Below are 20,710 nucleotides of genomic sequence, written 5' to 3' on the forward strand. Positions count from 1 at the left end.
CTAGCATGTGCTATAGCGTGCGCTAATCTGGTGCGTGCGCTAAAAACACTAGCGCATCTTCGTAAAAGGAGCCCTAATTATCAGACGCACTACAGAATTTTGGATAATTAGTAACTTTTGGAAACGGTTATAGGAACCCACTACGTATATTATATTGTAATAATCTAAGAAACTTAATTTTTAAAAAATGGCTCCAATAGTTACAAACATAAAAATAGCCTTTACTGGGTCAGACCAATGGTCCATCAAGCCCAGGAGCCCGTTCTCAGGGTGATCAATCCAGCTCACTAATACCTGGCCAAAACCCAAGGTGTAGCAATATTCCATGCTACCAATACAGGGCACACAAATGCAAAAACCCAAAGGGGAATATCTCCGATACCCGTAGGGGAATATCTCCGATACTCATAGGGGAATATCTCCGATATCCGTAGGGGAATATCTCCGATACCCGTAGGGGAATATCTCAGATACCCAAAGGGGAATATCTCCGATACCCGTAGGGGAATATCTCCGATACTCATAGGGGAATATCTCCGATATCCGTAGGGGAATATCTCCGATACCCGTAGGGGAATATCTCAGATACCCAAAGGGGAATATCTCCGATACCCGTAGGGGAATATCTCCGATACCCGTAGGGGACTATCTCCGATACCCGTAGGGGACTATCTCCGATACCCGTAGGGGACTATCTCCGATACCCGTAGGGGACTATCTCAGATACCCTTAGGGGACTATCTCAGATACCCTTAGGGGACTATCTCAGATACCCGTAGGGGAATATCTCAGATACCCAAAGGGGAATATCTCAGATACCCTTAGGGGAATATCTCAGATACCCGTAGGGGAATATCTCAGATACCCAAAGGGGAATATCTCAGATACCCTTAGGGGAATATCTCAGATACCCATAGGGGAATATCTCAGATACCCATAGGGGAATATCTCAGATACCAAAAGGGAAATATCTCCGATACCCGTAGGGGAATATCTCCGATACCCGTAGGGGAATATCTCCGATACCCATAGGGGAATATCTCCGATACCCGTAGGGGACTATCTCCGATACCCGTAGGGGACTATCTCCGATACCCATAGGGGACTATCTCCGATACCCGTAGGGGACTATCTCCGATACCCGTAGGGGACTATCTCCGATACCCGTAGGGGACTATCTCAGATACCCATAGGGGAATATCTCAGATACCCAAAGGGGAATATCTCAGATACCCAAAGGGGAATATCTCAGATACCCGTAGGGGAATATCTCAGATACCCATAGGGGAATATCTCAGATACCCATAGGGGAATATCTCAGATACCCATAGGGGAATATCTCAGATACCCATAGGGGAATATCTCAGATACCCATAGGGGAATATCTCAGATACCAAAAGGGAAATATCTCCGATACCGAAAGGGGAATATCTCCGATACCTAAAGGGGAATATCTCCGATACCCGTAGGGGAATATCTCCGATACCCGTAGGGGAATATCTCAAATACCCATAGGGGAATATCTCAGATACCCAAAGGGGAATATCTCAGATACCCAAAGGGGAATATCTCAGATACCCGTAGGGGAATATCTCAGATACCCAAAGGGGAATATCTCAGATACCCAAAGGGGAATATCTCCGATACCCAAAGGGGAATATCTCCGATACCCGTAGGGGAATATCTCCGATACCCAAAGGGGAATATCTCAGATACCCGTAGGGGAATATCTCAGATACCCGTAGGGGAATATTTCAGATACCCATAGGGCAGGGGTGTCCAATGTCGGTCCTCGAGGGCCGCTGTCCAGTCGGGTTTTCAAGATTTCCCCAATGAATATTCATGAGATCTATTTGCATGCACTGCTTTCATTGTATGCTAATAGATCTCATGCATATTCATTGGGGAAATCCTGAAAACCCGACTGGATTGCGGCCCTCGAGGACCGACATTGGACACCCCTGCCGTAGGGGAATATCTCAGATACCCATAGGGGAATATCTCAGGGCAAGCAGTGTTAGGAGATGCTTCTGCCTGTCATATAGAACTGCTTATGATTTCTAAAGCACCAGCAGACATATGCAACACTTACAGATACATATAAAAGAAAACAGCTCTTGCTCAACAGTTACAATCTAGCAGCCTAACTGAACCCTATGCTTGAAAGGGGTAGGCTTGTAAATGGTGGTAGAAGCATATGGAGAAGGCTGTTGATGATCCCAAGAGATGCAAGTCCAGCAACAACACTAGAAGGTAAGAGCAGAGAAGATGATGTCTAATCTCCAGAAGTCTATCAGTCAAGCTGAAGGGAGATTTTATATATACAAAAAGAGAGTTGCAGCGTCCAGTGCAATTGTTAAAATGTCAATTATTTGCTCATAACACAGAGGGGTTAAGGTAGGCAGAAGTGATGCTTGATGAGCAGAGGAGGTTAAGAGATATAGAGCAGGTAATAATTTATTTAAGTCATTTGATATACTGCATGGGGGTCCAGACAAGGTTCACAATACAATGACAAAGCTGAAAATATAAAAAAACAGCATGAATATTTTGGGTCAAGGGAACTCAATTGATGGTGTTAGCTTGGACTCGGCCCTTTCAATGGGGAAGCAGATTCTTAAGGTGATCCAGAGCGGTTATGCTCACTTACAAATGTTGTATAGGCTTGAAATCGATGTTGTCACCACATGATTTTCAATCTGTGGTTCAGGCTTTGGTCTTGTCCCATTTGGATTACTATAATATGTTGTATATTGGTTTGACTAAGACGAAGATTAAATCCTTGCAGCTAGTCACGAATTCTGCAGCAAGATTAATAACGGGTATCTCAGAAACAGATCATATTAATCTGATCACCCAGTCCAACAGAAAATATTATACAAAGTGCTTTCCACTGTTCATCAAGTGTTATACTCATCTACTCCATTATGTTTCCTAAATCTTTGGGATATTTACCAACCACCCTGTAAACTGAGATCTGAGGGAGGGATGCGGCTGATTAATGTCAAGGAAGACATAATTCATTATATGAAAACAAAGAATTCCATATTTTCTATTGTAGGAGTAAAACATTGGAATTCCCTTCCCAGGGCTCTGAGATTGTGTGAAAATCATATGTGGTTTAAGAAACAGCTAGGTTCATAGACAGTAACGTGGAAGACAAAGGCGCGCGCCGACAACTGAGCGCAAGATGGAGGCGCGCGCCGAAGAAAAAGACTGTTTTTAGGGGCTGCAACTGGGGGTTTGTTGGGGAGCCCCCCCCCACTTTATTTAATACAGATTGCGGCGGCGTTGTGCGGGGTTTGGGGGGTTGTAACCCCCCACATTTTAGTGAACACGTAACTTTTTCCCTAAAAACAGGGAAAAAGTTAAGTTTTCAGTAAAATGTGGGGGGTTACAACCCCCCAAACCCCCCACAACGTGGCGCGATCTGTATAAATAAATTGAGGGGTTCCCCCCCACACCCCCCGTCGTAGCCCCTAAAAACAGTCTTTTTCTTCGGCGCGCGCCTCCGCGCTACGCTCATTTGTCTGCTCGCGCCTTTGTCCCGGCGCGCTTTTGACCTGACACCAACAGCTAAAGACACAATTATTTGTAGATGCCTTTATATGATGTTTATAAGGCTGCAATTGTTTTTATGATGTTCTGGGATGTTTTCTAGGGTCGTGAGATGCTGAAGATGTCTAGAGGAGTATGTGGTTATAATACTTTTAGGTTTAGTTGGTGTTTGTTTTGTGAACTGTTGTTTGGTTAAAATATTATGCATGTTCCTTTTGTTCACCATCTAGATCTTAAACGGTTTATAATTTTTTTAAATAAATAAACTATGATTTATAAGCAGCAGAGGTTTTTTTTTAACTTTACAATAATCCAGTTGGTCGATGACTAAGGAATGGATAAGAATTAGAGAATGACACGGTGACAAAATTCATCACCGTTCCCGTCCCCGTGGATAACCGCGGGAAACCATCTTCATGTCATTCTTTAAAGAGAGAGGGAAGAATCAGAGTATGAATGGCCACAACCACTGACCCTCAAGCTTTGCTTTGAAGAATGCTGGTGTAGAAGGACTGAGGTTGAAACAGACACTACAGAATGACAGTCTCTGGTATCCAGAGCAGATATTGTGATGTCATAATGCCTCATTCCACCAGTGCCTAAGAGCCAATCACATCAGTGATGTCACAATGGCTTCATTATCCTTGGCTCACATAAGAATCAGAGTATGAATGGCCACAACCACTGACCCACAAGCTTTGCTTTGAAGAAGGACTGAAGTTGAAATGGACACTAGAAAATGACCGGGGATTATTTCCCGCGGTTATCCACGGGGACGGGAACGGTGATGAATTTTGTCACTGTGTCATTCTCTAATAAGAATATTAATAGTAGTTTTTGGATGGAGCAATTCATGCATAATTTAAAGAGCATTTTACCACAGTAGATACCTGAGATTGAAAGGGTTAGGGAGGGGGGTCAATGAAGACACCCACCATGGACCACTAAGGGCTCCTTTTACGAAGTGGTTTAACGTGTGTAATAGCGCGCGCTAATTTGCCGGCCACGGCTAGCCGCTACCGCCTCCTCTTGAGCAGGCGGTAGTTTTTCAGCTAGCGCGGGGATTAGCACGCACTAAAAAGTTGTGTGCGATAAAGCCGCTAACGTGGCTTCGTAAAAGGTGCCCTATATGTAAAGCATAATGATACCGGGTTGTATTAGTATTCTATGATAGATGCTGTAATAACTCACTGCATGGCTTTGGAGTGTCTTAAAAGAGGCCCTCACTTATATAATTACTCCCAGAATGTGCACATAAATGTGGGTTCCTCGGTTATATACTGTAGAAGGTATCTTTCATATCTGTCTCGTTGTACGGCTCAATAACTATTCAGGTTTGTTGCATTTCAGAGAAAAAAAAACCCCAAAAGGAATTGACCCTAAAATATCCACAGAGAAGAAAATCCAGAGAAAACCAAAAAAAAAACTCTGTGGAGTGACGATGTTCCTAAATGGACTTTATTTGAAAGTGTCAAAGTTCCAAAGGTACACTAAAATCATCCACATAAAATAATTCCATCCACATAAGAGCCTTAAAGGACCTAGTCCACTAGGGATACAGGACCCAACACGGTCCGTGTTTTGACCAAAAGTCTTCTTCAGGGGTCCCTGGGGGTCCTATAAAGGTGAATACCTGGGAAACTAATCAATACAACGTGGGAAACAAATGCAAGCAGTGTCTCACTTCCGGCTCACCACACAATTGTTTCCCACGTATTCACCTTTATAGGACCCCCAGGGACCCCTGAAGAAGACTATTTGTCGAAACGCGGACCGTGTTGAATCCTGTATCCCTAGAGGACTAGGTCCTTTAAGGCTTTTATGTGGATAACTTATTTTTATGTGGAAGAATTTATTTTTATGTGGATGATTTCAGTGTACCTTTAGAACTTTGCACTTTCAAATAAAGTCCATTTAGGAACATCGTCACTCCACAGCATTTAAGAGAAAATCATCAAAGCAGAGTACAATAAAATAGTCCAAGAAAATGCAGGACACCACTTTCCAAATGAAACTTCAATAATAAAAGCAGGTAGGAAGTAAAGGGAGAATCATTGCAGAGATATTACATCTCCAGGCTCCAGCGTATAATCTCCACTAAGCTGTCGCATAACATAATTCTTTATTTATATACCGCACATATGCCTTTCGGTTCATGGCGGTGTACAAAAGAATAAACAAGGAAAAATGATTAATATTAAAACTGGTTAAACCATAAGGAAGTACCGCACACAAAATCTCCCTATCTGTCCCAGATAAGGATCACAATCTGTGCTAAGGTGCCTGGAAGTAATGATGAGAACTTTGTACAAAAAAGAAAAAAAAAAGAGCATAAAATATTGAGTTCAAATTAAAGGAAAGAGAAGAGAATAAGAGCAGAAGGAGAATCAGAGCATAGGGAAAAATGAATAAATAAATAAAAGATTAATAAAATCTTCAATCAATAAATACCGTATTTTTTTGGACTATAAGACACACTTTTTCCACCCCCAAAAAGGGGGTGGAAAAGAGGGTGCATCTTATGGACCAAATACATTGTGCACGCCCCCCCCCCCCCACCCCATGTCACTCACAAAGGGAAAAAAACAAACAAAAGCAAAACACCATGTAAGATAACACAGGTTCATCATCTGCTTCAAATGCTAGATGGAAAAAAAATGTCTTCAACTAACAATCTATGGAGGAATAGATAGCTATATTCTGTGATGAAAATCTTAAATACTATTAATGAATCACAGCTCTGATTGAACAATAAATGTTACTTAATTAATATCCTTATTTAAATGTGAAGTGTTCAGACCTTATAACCAATGTTTTTAGTGATGTCACCAAAACGAGGTTAACAAGTGTAAGAACTATGTTGTGTGGGCTTTAAAACATGTCCACTCTGTGTTTATCTCTACTTATGGTCCCTGTCCCCCCACACAAAGCCCACACAACATAGTTCTTACACTTTATCAACGAGATTCAACATTACCAACAACCACCTGGCGAAGATAAGTATATTATATATAATAGCAATTCACATTCAGTGTCTTCTTGATATACTAAAGGTGGTTAGGGGACGTTGAAGGCGATGATGGTCCCCTTGTTAACCTCGTTTTGGTGACATTGTTTATTGTTTAATTAGTTTTTTGATTAAACGCTTTATCGATTCTGCAAAGCGTTGTACAAAGCATTAAATAAAATAACATTTCAACAAACATAAATTACAATATAACATACTTTCGAAAAAAAAAACAAAAAACTTTAAGACGAACTACTACACATACTAGGTTAATTAAGGACGAACGAACAAAAGACACATGAAGGAAAAAGGGAAGAAATACAATAGCTATAGTAAATAAGAGAAACATTAAGGGTAAGCACAAAAGGGCAGGAATTAATAGAAAAGAGGAAGACTAAAATAACTTTAGTTAAAATCAGCTTAAAAAAAAAAAAAAAAAAAGAATGATAAAACTTTAGTTAAAAGCATCTTTAAAAAGGATAACATTGGTTATAAGGTCTGAGCACTTCACATTTAAATAAGGATATTAATTAAGTAACATTTATTGTTCAATCAGAGCTGTGATTCATTAATAGTATAAAAAAAATGTCTTCAACATTTTTTCAAAAGAAGGGCCGTCAGAAGCTGATTCCTATAGCTTAGGCCCTACCGAGTGAAACATGGAATTCCAAAAGATTGTGAATGGGACTTGGTGAGGGAAATGAATCGCCAACTGCTTCTGTTGGGCCAAATGTAGCATATGTGTGGGAACATAAAAACCTTCAGCCGGGCTCCCAGCGACTTCAGCCGGGCTCCCCCTTAAAAGGCAGGGAGCCGCGGCCAGGAGAGGAGGCAGGCAGGCGAGGGCAGAAGCTACAGGGCTCGCTGCCGATTCCAGCGGCAGCGAGCAGGAGAGGAGAAAGGCGAGGGGGCGCGGTGAGCCAGAGGCGGGCGAGAGCTAGCTCCGCCCACTCACATCGCGTCAGCGACTTCAGCCGGGCTCCCCCTTAAAAGGCAGGGAGCCGCGGCCAGGAGAGGAGGCAGGCAGGCGAGGGCAGAAGCTACAGGGCTCGCTGCCGATTCCAGCGGCAGCGAGCAGGAGAGGAGAAAGGCGAGGGGGCGCGGTGAGCCAGAGGCGGGCGAGAGCTAGCTCCGCCCACTCACATCGCGTCAGCGACTTCAGCGACTTCAGCCGGGCTCCCCCTTAAAAGGCAGGGAGCCAACGGCGTGCAGCCGTTCGGCGCGCGGCGAAGGCGAGCGGCAAAGGCGCTCGCCTTAGCGGGAGCGCCTTTGCGGAGGAGCCTTAAGAAGGAGCCAGGAGCACAGGCAGCCCAGTAGAGAAATTCCTGAGGTACATTTTCTCTAATTTATTCGCGATTCATTCTCATTCTCTTTCTCTCTCTTCTCTTACAGAACACAGGAAAGAAAACAGAGAAATGGAGGCTGCAGGAATCCAGCAGGGCTACCCAGTATACTGCATCGAATGTCATATGTATGACTACCTCCCCTTTGGGAGGCGGGCATACATATGCAATCGATGCCAGGAACTGGATAGCCTGAGGAGGGAGGTCGGAAGGCTGCAGGTTAGAGTCCAGGAGCTGGAGGGACTCTGCTCAATAGAGGAACAGTGTGGGGAAACGGAGGAGACTACCAGAGAGAGCCACATCTCAGAACAAGTCAGAGAGCTCGAGAAGTACATAGAGGAGGCCTGGCAGATGGCAGAGGCACAGGACCACCAGCGTATCAGACGGGAACCGGCAGCTGGAGGTCAGGAACCAACAAACACCATGGGAGTGGGACCTAGCGTAGGGTCTGAAAATGCAGATGATGGTACCCAACAGGACCTGGCGGAAGGACCAGCGGAGATCCAGCAGAGCCCGGAGGACACGGACCTGAGACCAGAGAGACATCTGAGGAAGGGGAAATCTGCTGTTGTAGTAGGAGACTCAATCCTGCGAGAAGTGGACAGTCACATTGCCGGAGGAAGGGAGGACCGACTAGTGACATGTCTCCCGGGGGCAAGAACAACGGACGTCATCAGCAGAATTGATAGAATCCTGGAGGGAGCCGAGACAGAGGAGACGGCAGTTGTAATCCACATTGGAACCAACGACGTCAGCAGGAAAAATTTCAACCGGACTACACTGACTGAGCAGTTCAGGATCCTGGGGCGGAAACTGAAGCTGAGATCAAATAGGATAGCCTTCTCGGAGATCCTACCAGTACCGAGAGCAGACGCAAGAAGACAGAGCGAACTACAAGTAATGAACGGATGGCTGAGGAGATGGTGCGAGGAGGAGGGATTCCACTTTGTTCGAAACTGGACGACCTTCTTGGGGAAGAACAAGCTCTACAGGAGAGATGGACTGCACCTGAGCACAGCTGGGACGAGGCAGCTGGCAAGAAACATCCAAAACGCCATAGACCTAGCTTTAAACTGAAGAGAAGGGGAAAGCCGGAAGTCGATCTGGCCTCGACACACCGGACATTGGTATCAAAAAATGATACCGAACAAGGACATTGCAAAAGAGAGCTTGGGACCGAGTGGGATCTTTTGGACAAAGGGACTGAGAGAAAATTCTTGGGCAAAGGGACTATGAGAGGCTTCTTGGATAAAGGGACTGAGGGGACACTTTTGGGCAAAGGGACCGAGTGGGAACTCTTGGACAAAGGGGCTGAGAGGGACTTTTTGTACAAAGGGACTGAGGAGACACTTTTGGACAAAGGGACCGAGTGGGAACTCTTGGACAAAGGGGCTGAGAGGGACTTTTTGGACAAAGGGACTGGGAGGGAACTTTTAAACAAAAGGGTTGAGTGGAAATCTTCAGAAAAAAGGCCCACAGATGCAATGCAGGGGCCCAGTGCACAAACGAGCCTAACAGGCATGGTTGAAAGAGAACAATGGGAGCAAGAGGACCATCCAAAAAAGGAGATACTGGATGGGGGCAAAACGGACACGCCACGGGAGGTGGATGACCGAGTAAAGGCAAGCCAGGTGGGAGCGCCGAGCCATGGAAAGAAAACAGCAGGGCGGACGACAAATCAGGACCTATATTGCCTCTACACAAATGCGAGGAGCCTCAGGGCCAAAATGGGAGAGCTGGAAATTATAGCCAGTCAAAAAGCCCTGGACATAATTGGAATCACAGAAACGTGGTGGGCTGATGATAATAAATGGGATGTGGTCATACCAGGGTACAAACTTTACAGGAGAGACAGGACACACAAGAAGGGTGGAGGAATAGCGCTATACATAAAAGACTCCATACCCTCAACCAAAATGGAAACAGCAGTAAGGTCGGAAGGCTTGGAATCAATATGGGTTAAGCTACCAGGAGGATCTGGAGCAGACATCAAATTGGGTCTATACTATCGTCCGCCTGGCCAATCGGAAGAAATCGACCGGGACCTGGAGACGGAACTGCGGCAGGTATGCAAGAATGGAAGTGTGGTGGTGATGGGAGACTTCAACTACCCTGGGATAGACTGGAGTATCGGGCACTCAAGTTGCGAGAGAGAGACCAAATTCCTGGAAGCCACGAGGGACTGCTTCCTGGAACAGCTGGTCATGGAACCTACACGAGGAGAAGCTACTCTTGATCTAATCTTCAGTGGACTGGAGGGACCTGCAAAGGAAGTAGCGGTATTAGACCCACTGGGAAACAGCGATCACAACATGATCCAGTGCAGACTAGAACTGGGATCATCCAGGGTGAAAAGAACCACAACAACAGCGCTCAACTTCAGAAAAGGGAATTATGATGCAATGAGGAAAATGGTGGGGAAGAAACTCAACGGCAGCACAAGGAAGGTAGAGTCCGTAGAAAGCGCCTGGACCCTGCTCAAGCGTACGGTGCACGAAGCACAGAACCTGTACGTCCCCAGGTTCAGAAAAGAGTGCAAGAAAAATCGAATAAAGAACCCAGCATGGATAACGGCAGCTGTAAAAAAGGCGATCAGTAACAAGAAAGCATCGTTCAAAAAATGGAAACAGGATCAAACGCAGGCCAACCAAAAGGAACACAAGGAAAGCCAGAAGGAGTGCCACCGAGTGGTTAGGAGAGCAAAGAGGGAATATGAAGAGAGACTAGCGGGAGAGGCAAAAAATTTCAAATCATTCTTCAGGTACGTAAAGGGGAAGCAACCAGCGAGGGAGGAAGTGGGGCCCTTGGATGATGGGGATAGAAAGGGAGTAGTGAGGGAGGAAAAAGAAATAGCTGACAAGTTAAATGACTTCTTTACGTCGGTCTTCACGAGGGAGGACACATCCAACATTCCGGAACCAGAGGAAATAGAAAATGGAGATCAAGATAACAAGCTGGTCAAATTAGAGGTGAGCCAGGAGGATGTCCTCAGGCAGATAGACAAGCTAAAGAGCGACAAGTCGCCAGGTCCGGATAGCATTCACCCAAGGGTGCTCAAGGAATTAAGGAATGAAATAGCAGAGACACTCCAGCAAATATGCAACCTATCCCTAAAAACTGGAGAGATCCCGGAGGACTGGAAAATAGCTAATGTCACGCCCATCTTCAAGAAGGGTTCGAGGGGCGACCCGGGAAACTATAGGCCGGTAAGCCTCACATCGGTCCCGGGAAAGATGATGGAGGCACTGATTAAGGACAGCATCTGTGACCATATCGAAAAAAATGGACAGCTAAGGTCGAGCCAGCATGGGTTCTGCAAGGGTAGGTCGTGCCTCACAAACCTGTTGTACTTCTTTGAGGGGGTAAACAACCAGGTGGACAAAGGAGAACCCATAGACATAATTTACCTAGACTTCCAGAAAGCCTTCGATAAGGTACCACATGAGCGGTTGCTCAGGAAGCTATGGAACCATGGGGTACACGGGGAGGTCCACCGATGGATCAAAAACTGGCTGGCAGACAGGAAGCAGAGGGTTGGTGTAAAGGGCCATTACTCGGACTGGCAAGGGGTCACGAGCGGGGTTCCTCAAGGATCGGTGCTGGGACCGCTCCTGTTTAACATATTCATTGACGACCTGGAGGCGGGAACAAAATGCGAGGTCATCAAATTTGCAGATGACACCAAACTATTCAGCAAGGTTGAAACCACGGTTGACTGCGAAAATCTCCAAAGGGATCTTACGACATTGGAAGAATGGGCGAAAAAGTGGCAAATGAGCTTCAATGTAGGGAAATGCAAGGTCATGCATATAGGGAGAAGGAACCCGATGTTCACTTACAAAATGGGGGGATCAATGCTAGGGGTCAGTAATCTGGAAAGAGACTTGGGAGTGATGGTAGACACGACATTGAAGGCGTCGGCACAATGCGCCACAGCCTCCAGGAAAGCAAACCAAATGTTAGGTATCATTAAGAAGGGTATCTCGACCAGAACGAAGGAAGTCATCCTGCCACTGTACCGGGCTATGGTGCGCCCGCATCTGGAATACTGTGTACAGTACTGGTCACCGTACCTCAAAAAGGACATGGCAATGCTTGAGGGAGTCCAGAGAAGAGCAACTAAACTGATTAAGGGTATGGAAAACCTTACATACACTGACAGACTGAAGAAGCTGGGGCTGTTCTCCCTGGAAAAGCGGAGACTCAGAGGAGATATGATAGAGACCTTCAAGATCCTGAGGGGCATCGAAAAGGTTGACAAAGACAGATTTTTCAATTTGAAAGAAACCACAAGAACAAGGGGTCACTCGATGAAATTGAAGGGGGACAGGTTTAAAACAAACGCAAGGAAGTACTTTTTCACACAGAGGGTGGTGGACACATGGAACACCCTTCCGGAGGCCGTGATAAGGAATAGCACAGTACAGGGTTTCAAGGATGACCTGGATAGGTTCCTGGAAGACAAAGGGATTGAGGGGTACAGATAAGAGCAGTGGAAGGTTTAGAGATAACTGTAGAGGTAGGCAATAAAATTAGTCAGGGACCGCTGACCAGGCAATATGCCTGATGGGCCGCCGCGTGAGCGGACCGCTGGGCTGGATGGACCTCTGGTCTGCCCCGGCGGAGGCGACTACTTATGTACTTATGTACTTATGTACTTAAAAGGAATAACAGTGAAGAATTTTGTGAATCAGGACCAGTAACTTGAAATCTATTTGATTGTTAAAAATGCTCTATTACCTACTCCTTATGTTATTTCAATATTTAAACTGGCATTTCTCTAGAAAGATGGGGGGGGGGGGAAAAAGAGACGAGCCACACAAATGTCACATCATTGCAGTTTGCTGCCACTGAATACCACGATCATGCTGAAAAGAGGTGAAGCGTGGTACTTACCATATCATGGTCGGAGACTGGCCCAAAGCTTGTGACGAAAATGTCAGTTTTCACTTCAGTTACACGCTCTGGTGAAGCAGGAAATTAGAACAGTGAGTGCCTTCATTATATCCAACCACCACAACTCACCATCCAATACAAAATGGATTAGTTTTGATTAGCTATGTTTAGACATAGACTTGATAATTTACTGCTTATAGATTTCATTTCACAGTGAGTATTTTTGGCAATCGTGTCTCAGATACTGTATTGGACCCTTATTCTCTTTGAAACTCTGAGTCACAGTTTATTTATATTTAACATCATTCAAATCCTTGCAAAAATGTCACAAATTACTAATATTGCTGTTAATTTAAGCTTTGAACAAAGCTTGATATGATGCTCGATTAGCTCTGGTATATAAAACATTTTCTACCCAATAATCGGTGTTATTTAAACAGCCTGTAACGGCTCCTGGCCAGTTAAATTGCACTAAGCACTAATATTCGGCATGAGATGGCCACTGAATATTAGCGTTTGGTGGGTAGCCAGCTCTGTCGCAGGACTTAGCCATTATCCATAGACATAGCCATGGCTGGCTAAGTTTAACAGCCAAATCAAGCCACTTAAATAGCTAATCTACCTTTGGAAGAGTGTGCCATAGAGAGTTGGATGGGGACAGAAATCCCACCCATCCCCGCCCGTCCCCGCTAGGATCCTCTCCGTCCCCACCCGTCCCCGCCAGGATCCTCTCCGTCCCCACCCGTCCCCGTCAGGATCCTCTCCATCCCCACCCATCCCTGCAAAAAATTACCTCCATCCCCGCCCGTCCCCATAAAAAGCAGCAATTACTTCTGACAGGATCATCAATTCCACAGTTTCTTTTGTGTTTGCGCTGCTGTTTTCCTTGTGGAATCTCTTTGGTGGAACCCTTTTTTTGTTTTCTGTTCAGGTAATTAACTTATAAACCCCCTCTTTTACTAAGGCTGACGTGTCCATTATATTATATGGACGAACCCCGCTTCCAAAGCCTTCCATCCCCTGGGAGTCCCGTTGGCCAGAGGGGGGTCCCCGTGGGAGTCCCGTGGGTTGGGGGGGATTCCCGCGGGATCCGCGGGATTCCCGCGATCCCCGTTCCCGTGCAGACCTCTAGTGTGGCACACTGGTTAAAGGTACAGCGTCAGCACCTTCAGGTTGTGGGACTCTGGGCAAGTCACTTAATCCCCCCATTGCCCCAGGTACAATAGAAAGATTGTGAGCCCACCGGGACAGACTGAAAAAATGTTTAAGTACCTGAATAAATTCATGTAAACCATTCTGAGCTCCCCTGGGAGAAGGGTATAAAAAACTGAATAAATAAAATAAACTTAGTTGGCTAAATCAATATTAAGCACTGGCCAGCTAAGTTTATAGTGGCTAAAAATAGCTGGATATTCAATGCTGATCACCGGAAACGGCCTGGCATTGAATACTAACTGTGGGAGTCAGTCCGCTTAATTTGGGGCCCTTTGCATATATCATTTCATGAGCACACACTCAAATCTTAGGGCTCGTCATCTTGGTACATAGTAGAGCTGGCAATTTCAGAATGACCTTTGGCAATCTAGTTTTTGCATTTTTCTTGAAGAATAAAAAATAAAAATAATTCCTTCAGTTACAACTTTTATACTCTGCCACTTACTAAGGGGCCCTTTCACTAAGCTGCAGTTAGCACGAGAGCCTGCTTACCATGGGTTAAAAAGGTACTGCCTGGGGTCACGCTCAGGCGACCTGTGGTAGTTTTGGGATCGACGTGTGCTTCCCACATGCTAAAAATAGATTTTATTTTTCAATCACAGGGCATGTTAGGGGGTGGAAAGTGGGCATAGGAGGAGTGTGTGGCGCAGTGGTTGGAGCTACAGCCTCAGCACCCTGGGGTTGTGGGTTCAAACCCTGCGCTGCTCCTTGTGACCCTGGGCAAGTCACTCAGTCCTCCATAGCCCCAGGTACGTTAGATAGATTGTGAGCCCACCGGGACAGAGAGGGAAAAATGCTTGAGTACCTGATTGTAAAAAACCGCTTAGATAACCTTGATAGGCGGTATATAAAATCCTAATAAACTTGAAACTTGGAATGTGGGTATGCTCTGCACAAATTGATTAGCATGTGGGCATTGCCAAACACTGTCCGATTAGTGAGGATTCCCATGAGAGCTCTTACTGCCTACAAAATAGATGGTGATAAGAGCTCAAGCACTAATGATCACATGCTAATTTTGAAATTAGCACAGAGCCATTAATAGGATAAAGCAAATTGTGGGAAAATTAGATTATTGCAATTCACTTTAACTTGGAGTAACAAAGGCACTACAGGTGCTCATGAACAATTGATTGTAGGTGTGTCTCGAAGGGCCCACGTTACACCAATTTTGAAGCAGCTGCATTGGCTTCCAGTGCAGCTAAGTGTGCAATTTAAGGTTCTGCCTATTGTGCATTAGAATCAATATCATAGGGCCCCAGAGTGGTTTCGGCATATGTTGAAGCAGTATTATCCGACTAAAGAGTTAAGGTCAGAAAATGCAATGAGACTGACCACCGACAGAGAAAAAAACCATATCACATGTGTGTAAAGGGTTGTCAATGTTCTCTGTCATGGGTGTCAAGCCGTGGAATGGTTTGGTTGGGCAAATGCGCTTGTGTAAGCACAGGGATGTTTTTTAAAAAAGTTTTGGGTAGTAAGCTTAGGATCCAAGATGGCGTCAAGCTAGACGCGCTGAGAAGCCGCTCTGAGAACTTCTTCTTATAAAATTTCTTAGCGGTTCGAATTACCTACCCGATGCCTAAATGGAGGGGCCGTAGTGCCGCTGGTGCCTCGCGGCCCACTGCCACCCCCGCGGTCGGCGATATCGGGGAACTCCTCAGACGGATACAGGGAGCATTTTCGGCGTCGGAGGGAGGCCCTCAGAGGAGTAGCGGCGTTGGCGAGGCCATGGTGATTCCTCCGGGATTGGAAACATCTTTGAGCCCCGACGTTTGGGCGCCGCCCCCGCAGCCACAGTTGAGCAGCTCGCCAAGGGAACCCCGGATGTCGGGGTCTTGCCTTCCCCTGAGGCAAGTAATCCATCACAGAGCCTGCTGACAGGAGCTCTCATGGACATGAGCTCCTTTGAAGAAACTGAGGGAAAATCATCTAAGGAGAGGCGAGTTAGCCTTCAGGGACAGCGACAAGTTAATCAACTGGACGGTGAGCACTATGACACTTCTTTACCTTTAATTTCTTTGGAAAAACCCTCAGAAGTAACTCTGGACTCACTATGGGATCTTATGGCCGGACTAGTGAAGACCATAAGTCCCAAACTTCAGTCAATTGAGGGGGAATTATCTCAACACTCTACTGAACTTAAAGAACTGAAAAATGAAATGACTGCCTCTAATTCTTATGTTCAAAAGCTTGAACAGGAAATTAAATCATCTAAACAACTACAGGAAACTTTAATGAAAGATAACATAAATCTTAGGAGAAAGATGGAGAATTTGGAAAACAACTCCAGATACAATAACTTAAGATTAATTAACTTTCCTAGGCTACCATTGATACCACCTAGAGAAATGTTTAAAAGATATTTTCTTGAAGTTTTGGGGGCCTCAGAAGATTCATTACCTCCTTTATCACGAGTCTATTATTTACCTAATAAGACTAAATTGCTAAAAAAGTCGTCGGACCAAGGATTATTGGATGTATCGGAGTTATTGGAAAAATCTGATAAAGAGGCTATAGAACCAAGTACTTTGATTATAACAGTCGCTCTTTCTATTGATAAAGTTTGGTTGTTAAAACTATACTTTAAAAATAGACAGAAAGAATTCATGGGTTGTAAAGTGCAGATATTTCCTGATCTTTCACGAGAGACTCAAAAGCGTCGCCGTGAATTTCTTATGTTGAAGCCAGGTGTTACATCTTTAGGTGCTACTTTTTATTTACGACATCCTTGTAAGTGTATAGTACATCACCGATCAGTTAAATATGTTTTCTTTGAGCCTAATCAGTTGACTTCTTTTTTAGCGCTCTCCCGTTTGGAGGCAGAAAAACCATAAGCTCTAAGATTATTGTTTAATCCCAGTAATCAGCCGTCTAGCTAATTTTACATGAAAGAGTGTACTTTTGTTCAATTCTTTTTCTTTTGTTCAATTCTTTTTCTTTTGCTAAGAAACCTTGGATCTAATTTGAGGACTTGAGCATTTTAGTTTATACATGATCTAAATGTTATTGGAATGTTTCTTGCTTTATGGAATTTCTAATTTGCTTTCTGTAGAAGTTAATTCTTGATTATATGATTTAAAAATCAATAAATATATTTAACATAAAAAAAAGTTTTGAAGACATATTTGTAGGTCAGCTTTTATGTGAAGTTTGGATATTCAATGCATTAGGTTCTGGAAGAGTTGATTGCTTGATGTATATCTTATATTTTGTATGTCGATTGTACACTTAGCTTTACTACAGTCAGCTATAGCAGAATCCATCTTGTCCTGAAAAACAAGTACACCATCTTAATGTACAGACTTTTCTTCACTTTTCAATATAGTTACCATTTCTCTGCATACATTTTTTCCCATCGTTCTGCAAGCTTGAAAATTCCCTTGCAGTAAAACTCCATTCCAGCAGCCAGAAGACACAGATGCACTGCTTTCTGGATGTCCTGCACTGTCTTGTAGTGTTGGCCTCACATTTGTTCCTTCACAAAACTGAAAAGATGGTAGTCAGAAGGTACCAGTTCGGGACTTTAGGCAGGGTGCGTAAAATCATCTTCTCTCTGTACTTTGGAGTTTTTAGTCAGCAAACATGGGGCCCAGCAGGCACAAACATTTTGATAGCCTAAGCTTTCAATCATTTCCTGCACTGAACTGTATCCTGTTCCAACTTTTGGTACAATTTCATTCACAAGGACACGTCTTGTCTTCTTTAATGATGTCATCAACCCTTTCCTTGTTGCGTTCAGTGCAGGCAGTGTGAGGGTAACTGCTACAAAGCAGGTCTTGGATACTCATGTTTCCATCTTTGAAAGGTTTCACCCATCTCCTAACACTGCTAAAGCCCATGGACATACAGTGGTGCCTCGCATAACGAACGCCTCGCACAGCGAACGCTGCGCACAACGAACTTTATGTCTTGCTCCCTACAACGAACTTCGTTTCACACAACGAAGTCGCCCGAGCTGCATCCTTCCGCGCAGGCACTGCGCTTAACTGCCCTCTCTCCGCCTGGCTCCCTCTTGCCCCCCCGACTCCCCGACACGATCGGGGCAAAAAGGAGCCCAAGCCCTCTTGCCCCGCCGATTCCCCAAATCCCCGACAATATCGGGCCAGGAGGGAGCCCAAGTCCTCCTGGCCACGGCGACCCCCTAACCCCACCCTGCACTACATTACGGGCAGGAGGGATCCCAGGCCCTCCTGCCCTCGACGCAAACCCCCCCTCCCCCCAACGACCGCCCTCCCCCCCAAGAACCTCCGACCGCCCCCCCAGCCGACCCGCGACCCCCCTGGCCGACCCCCACGACACCCCCAACCCCCTTCCCCGTACCTTTCTGTAGTTGGCCGGACAGACGGGAGCCAAACCCGCCTGTCCGGCAGGCAGCCAACGACGGAATGAGGCCGGATTGGCCCATCCGTCCCAAAGCTCCGCCTACTGGTGGGGCCTAAGGCGCCTGGGCCAATCAGAATAGGCCCGGGAGCCTTAGGTCCCTCCTGGGGGCAGGGCCTGAGGCACATGGGCCCAACCCGACCATGTGCCTCAGGCCCTGCCCCCAGGAGGGACCTAAGGCTCCCGGGCCTATTCTGATTGGCCCAGGCGCCTTAGGCCCCACCAGTAGGCGGAGCTTTGGGACGGATGGGCCAATCCGGCCTCATTCCGTCGTTGGCTGCCTGCCGGACAGGCGGGTTTGGCTCCCGTCTGTCCGGCCAACTACAGAAAGGTACGGGGAAGGGGGTTGGGGGTGTCGTGGGGGTCGGCCAGGGGGGTCGCGGGTCGGCTGGGGGGGCGGTCGGAGGTTCTTGGGGGGGGCGGTTGTTGGGGGGAGGGGGGGTTTGCGTCGAGGGCAGGAGGGCCTGGGATCCCTCCTGCCCGTAATGTAGTGCAGGGTGGGGTTAGGGGGTCGCCGTGGCCAGGAGGACTTGGGCTCCCTCCTGGCCCGATATTGTCGGGGAGTTGGGGAATCGGCGGGGCAAGAGGGCTTGGGCTCCCTTTTGCCCCAATCGTGTCGGGGAGTCGGGGGGGCAAGAGGGCTTGAGCTCCCTTTTGCCCCGATCGTGTCGGGGGGTCGGGGGGGCAAGAGGGCTTGAGCTCCCTCTTGCCCCGATCGTGTCGGGGAGTCGGGGGGGCAAGAGGGCTTGAGCTCCCTCTTGCCCCGATCGTGTCGGGGGTGCCAGGGACCACACGGAGTCACCCACCGTACCACCCGATTCGGGTAAGCGCAGGTATCGGTGGGTGGCTTATTTGCGGGGGGGGGGGGTGCCTTATTTTACATTTTTTTCTAAAAAGGGGGGGCTGTCTTATTTGATGGCCCTGCCTTATCATCGGGGAAACACGGTAGAAAAAAAAAAAAAATGAACAGTTAAGTCCCAGTTTTTGCCGCTGAGACTCTGCCCTCTCTCACTGTAAAATTAGACTCTACTTAGTCTGTCTTTAAATTTAAAAAATGTGTGTTGTTTTAAAAAACAATTATGTTTTTAGATGTATCTAAATAAAAATAGTAACCAAAAATTTATCTTTTTTTATGTCACCTTAGCATATTTTATGCTACAGAACGAATTATTTTTTTTAACATGTATTGTTATGGGAAAACGCGTTTCACATAACGAACTTTTCGCATAACAAACTTGCTCCTGGAACGAATTAAGTTCGTTGTGTGAGGCACCACTGTATCTCCATATGCACGCTGAAGTCTTTGGAGATTTTCTGCAGAGGGGATTTCTTCTAACAAGGAATTCAATGGCAGCACATTGATGAAATGAAACATCAGTGTCGGCCATTTTGAATCTACTGCCTGTGGTCACGTGATACATGCTAATGATGTCACAATACCTCAACGTGTAGTGAGAAGTCTGTACATTAAGATGATGTACTTGTTTTTCCTAAATACCTAAATTCTGATTTTTTATAAAATTGTTGGTCATTAATTTCAGTATAACCCTCGTATAATGCCAACACAATTTGCTTTACAAATATGAATTCAAAACAAAAAAAATTATATTCCTAACCAAAATTACACATCACCAGCATAATCAAATAAAATGCTACTAATACTCCTATCTTAAAAGCATGTATTTACAAAACAAAAGTGTTTTCTCTGTAAATGCTTGGAATCAGCTATTTCTCTATGCAAGCTGACATAATTTGGGAGGAGGAGCCAGCAAGTTAAAAACCGTGAATAATCGAAATCGTGATTGCTGAAACCGTGAATACGGAGGGAGAAGTGTATTGCTCCATTCTACCACTGCACCTCGAAAAGTGTTTGCAATTCTTGTCACCGCATCTAAAAAAAAAGATATAGTGGAATTTGAAAAGATAGAGAGAAGGTTAAGGGAATGAGACAACTTCCTTTTGAGGAAAGGCTAGGGATCTTCAGCTTGAAGAAGAGACTGTTGAGGGGAGATTTACTGAGTACACTGGAATGGGTAGATGTGAATCGTTCATTTACTCTTTCCAAAAATACAAGGACTAGGGGCATGCAATGAAACTACTAAGTAGTAAATTTAAAAGAAATCAGAAAAATATGTCGTCACTCAACATGTAATTAAACTGTGGAATTTGTCATCAGAGAATATGATAAAAGCAGTTAGCTTAACAGGGTTTTAAAAAGGTTTGGCTAAGATCAAAAAGAAAAGTCTGTAAGCCATTTTTAAGATGGATTTGGAAAAATTATGTTTTACTGTTTTAGCATATTGCCTGG

General features: G+C 45.4%; 1 protein-coding gene across 3 annotated transcripts in view; it reads right to left on the bottom strand.

The window, feature by feature from the left end:
- LOC117351500 (gamma-aminobutyric acid receptor subunit alpha-1) overlaps positions 1-20,710 on the bottom strand; it is a 180,385-nt gene that overhangs the window by 79,714 nt on the left and 79,961 nt on the right. For all 3 annotated transcript variants that reach the window (XM_033926834.1, XM_033926836.1, XM_033926835.1), the window contains exon 4: positions 12,805-12,872. In XM_033926834.1, coding sequence (XP_033782725.1) covers positions 12,805-12,872 — 68 coding nt within the window. The remainder of the gene's footprint in view (positions 1-12,804; positions 12,873-20,710) is intronic.

The sequence above is a fragment of the Geotrypetes seraphini genome, chromosome 18 (assembly GCF_902459505.1).
Source record: "Geotrypetes seraphini chromosome 18, aGeoSer1.1, whole genome shotgun sequence".
NCBI classification, from domain to species: Eukaryota; Metazoa; Chordata; class Amphibia; order Gymnophiona; family Dermophiidae; genus Geotrypetes; species Geotrypetes seraphini.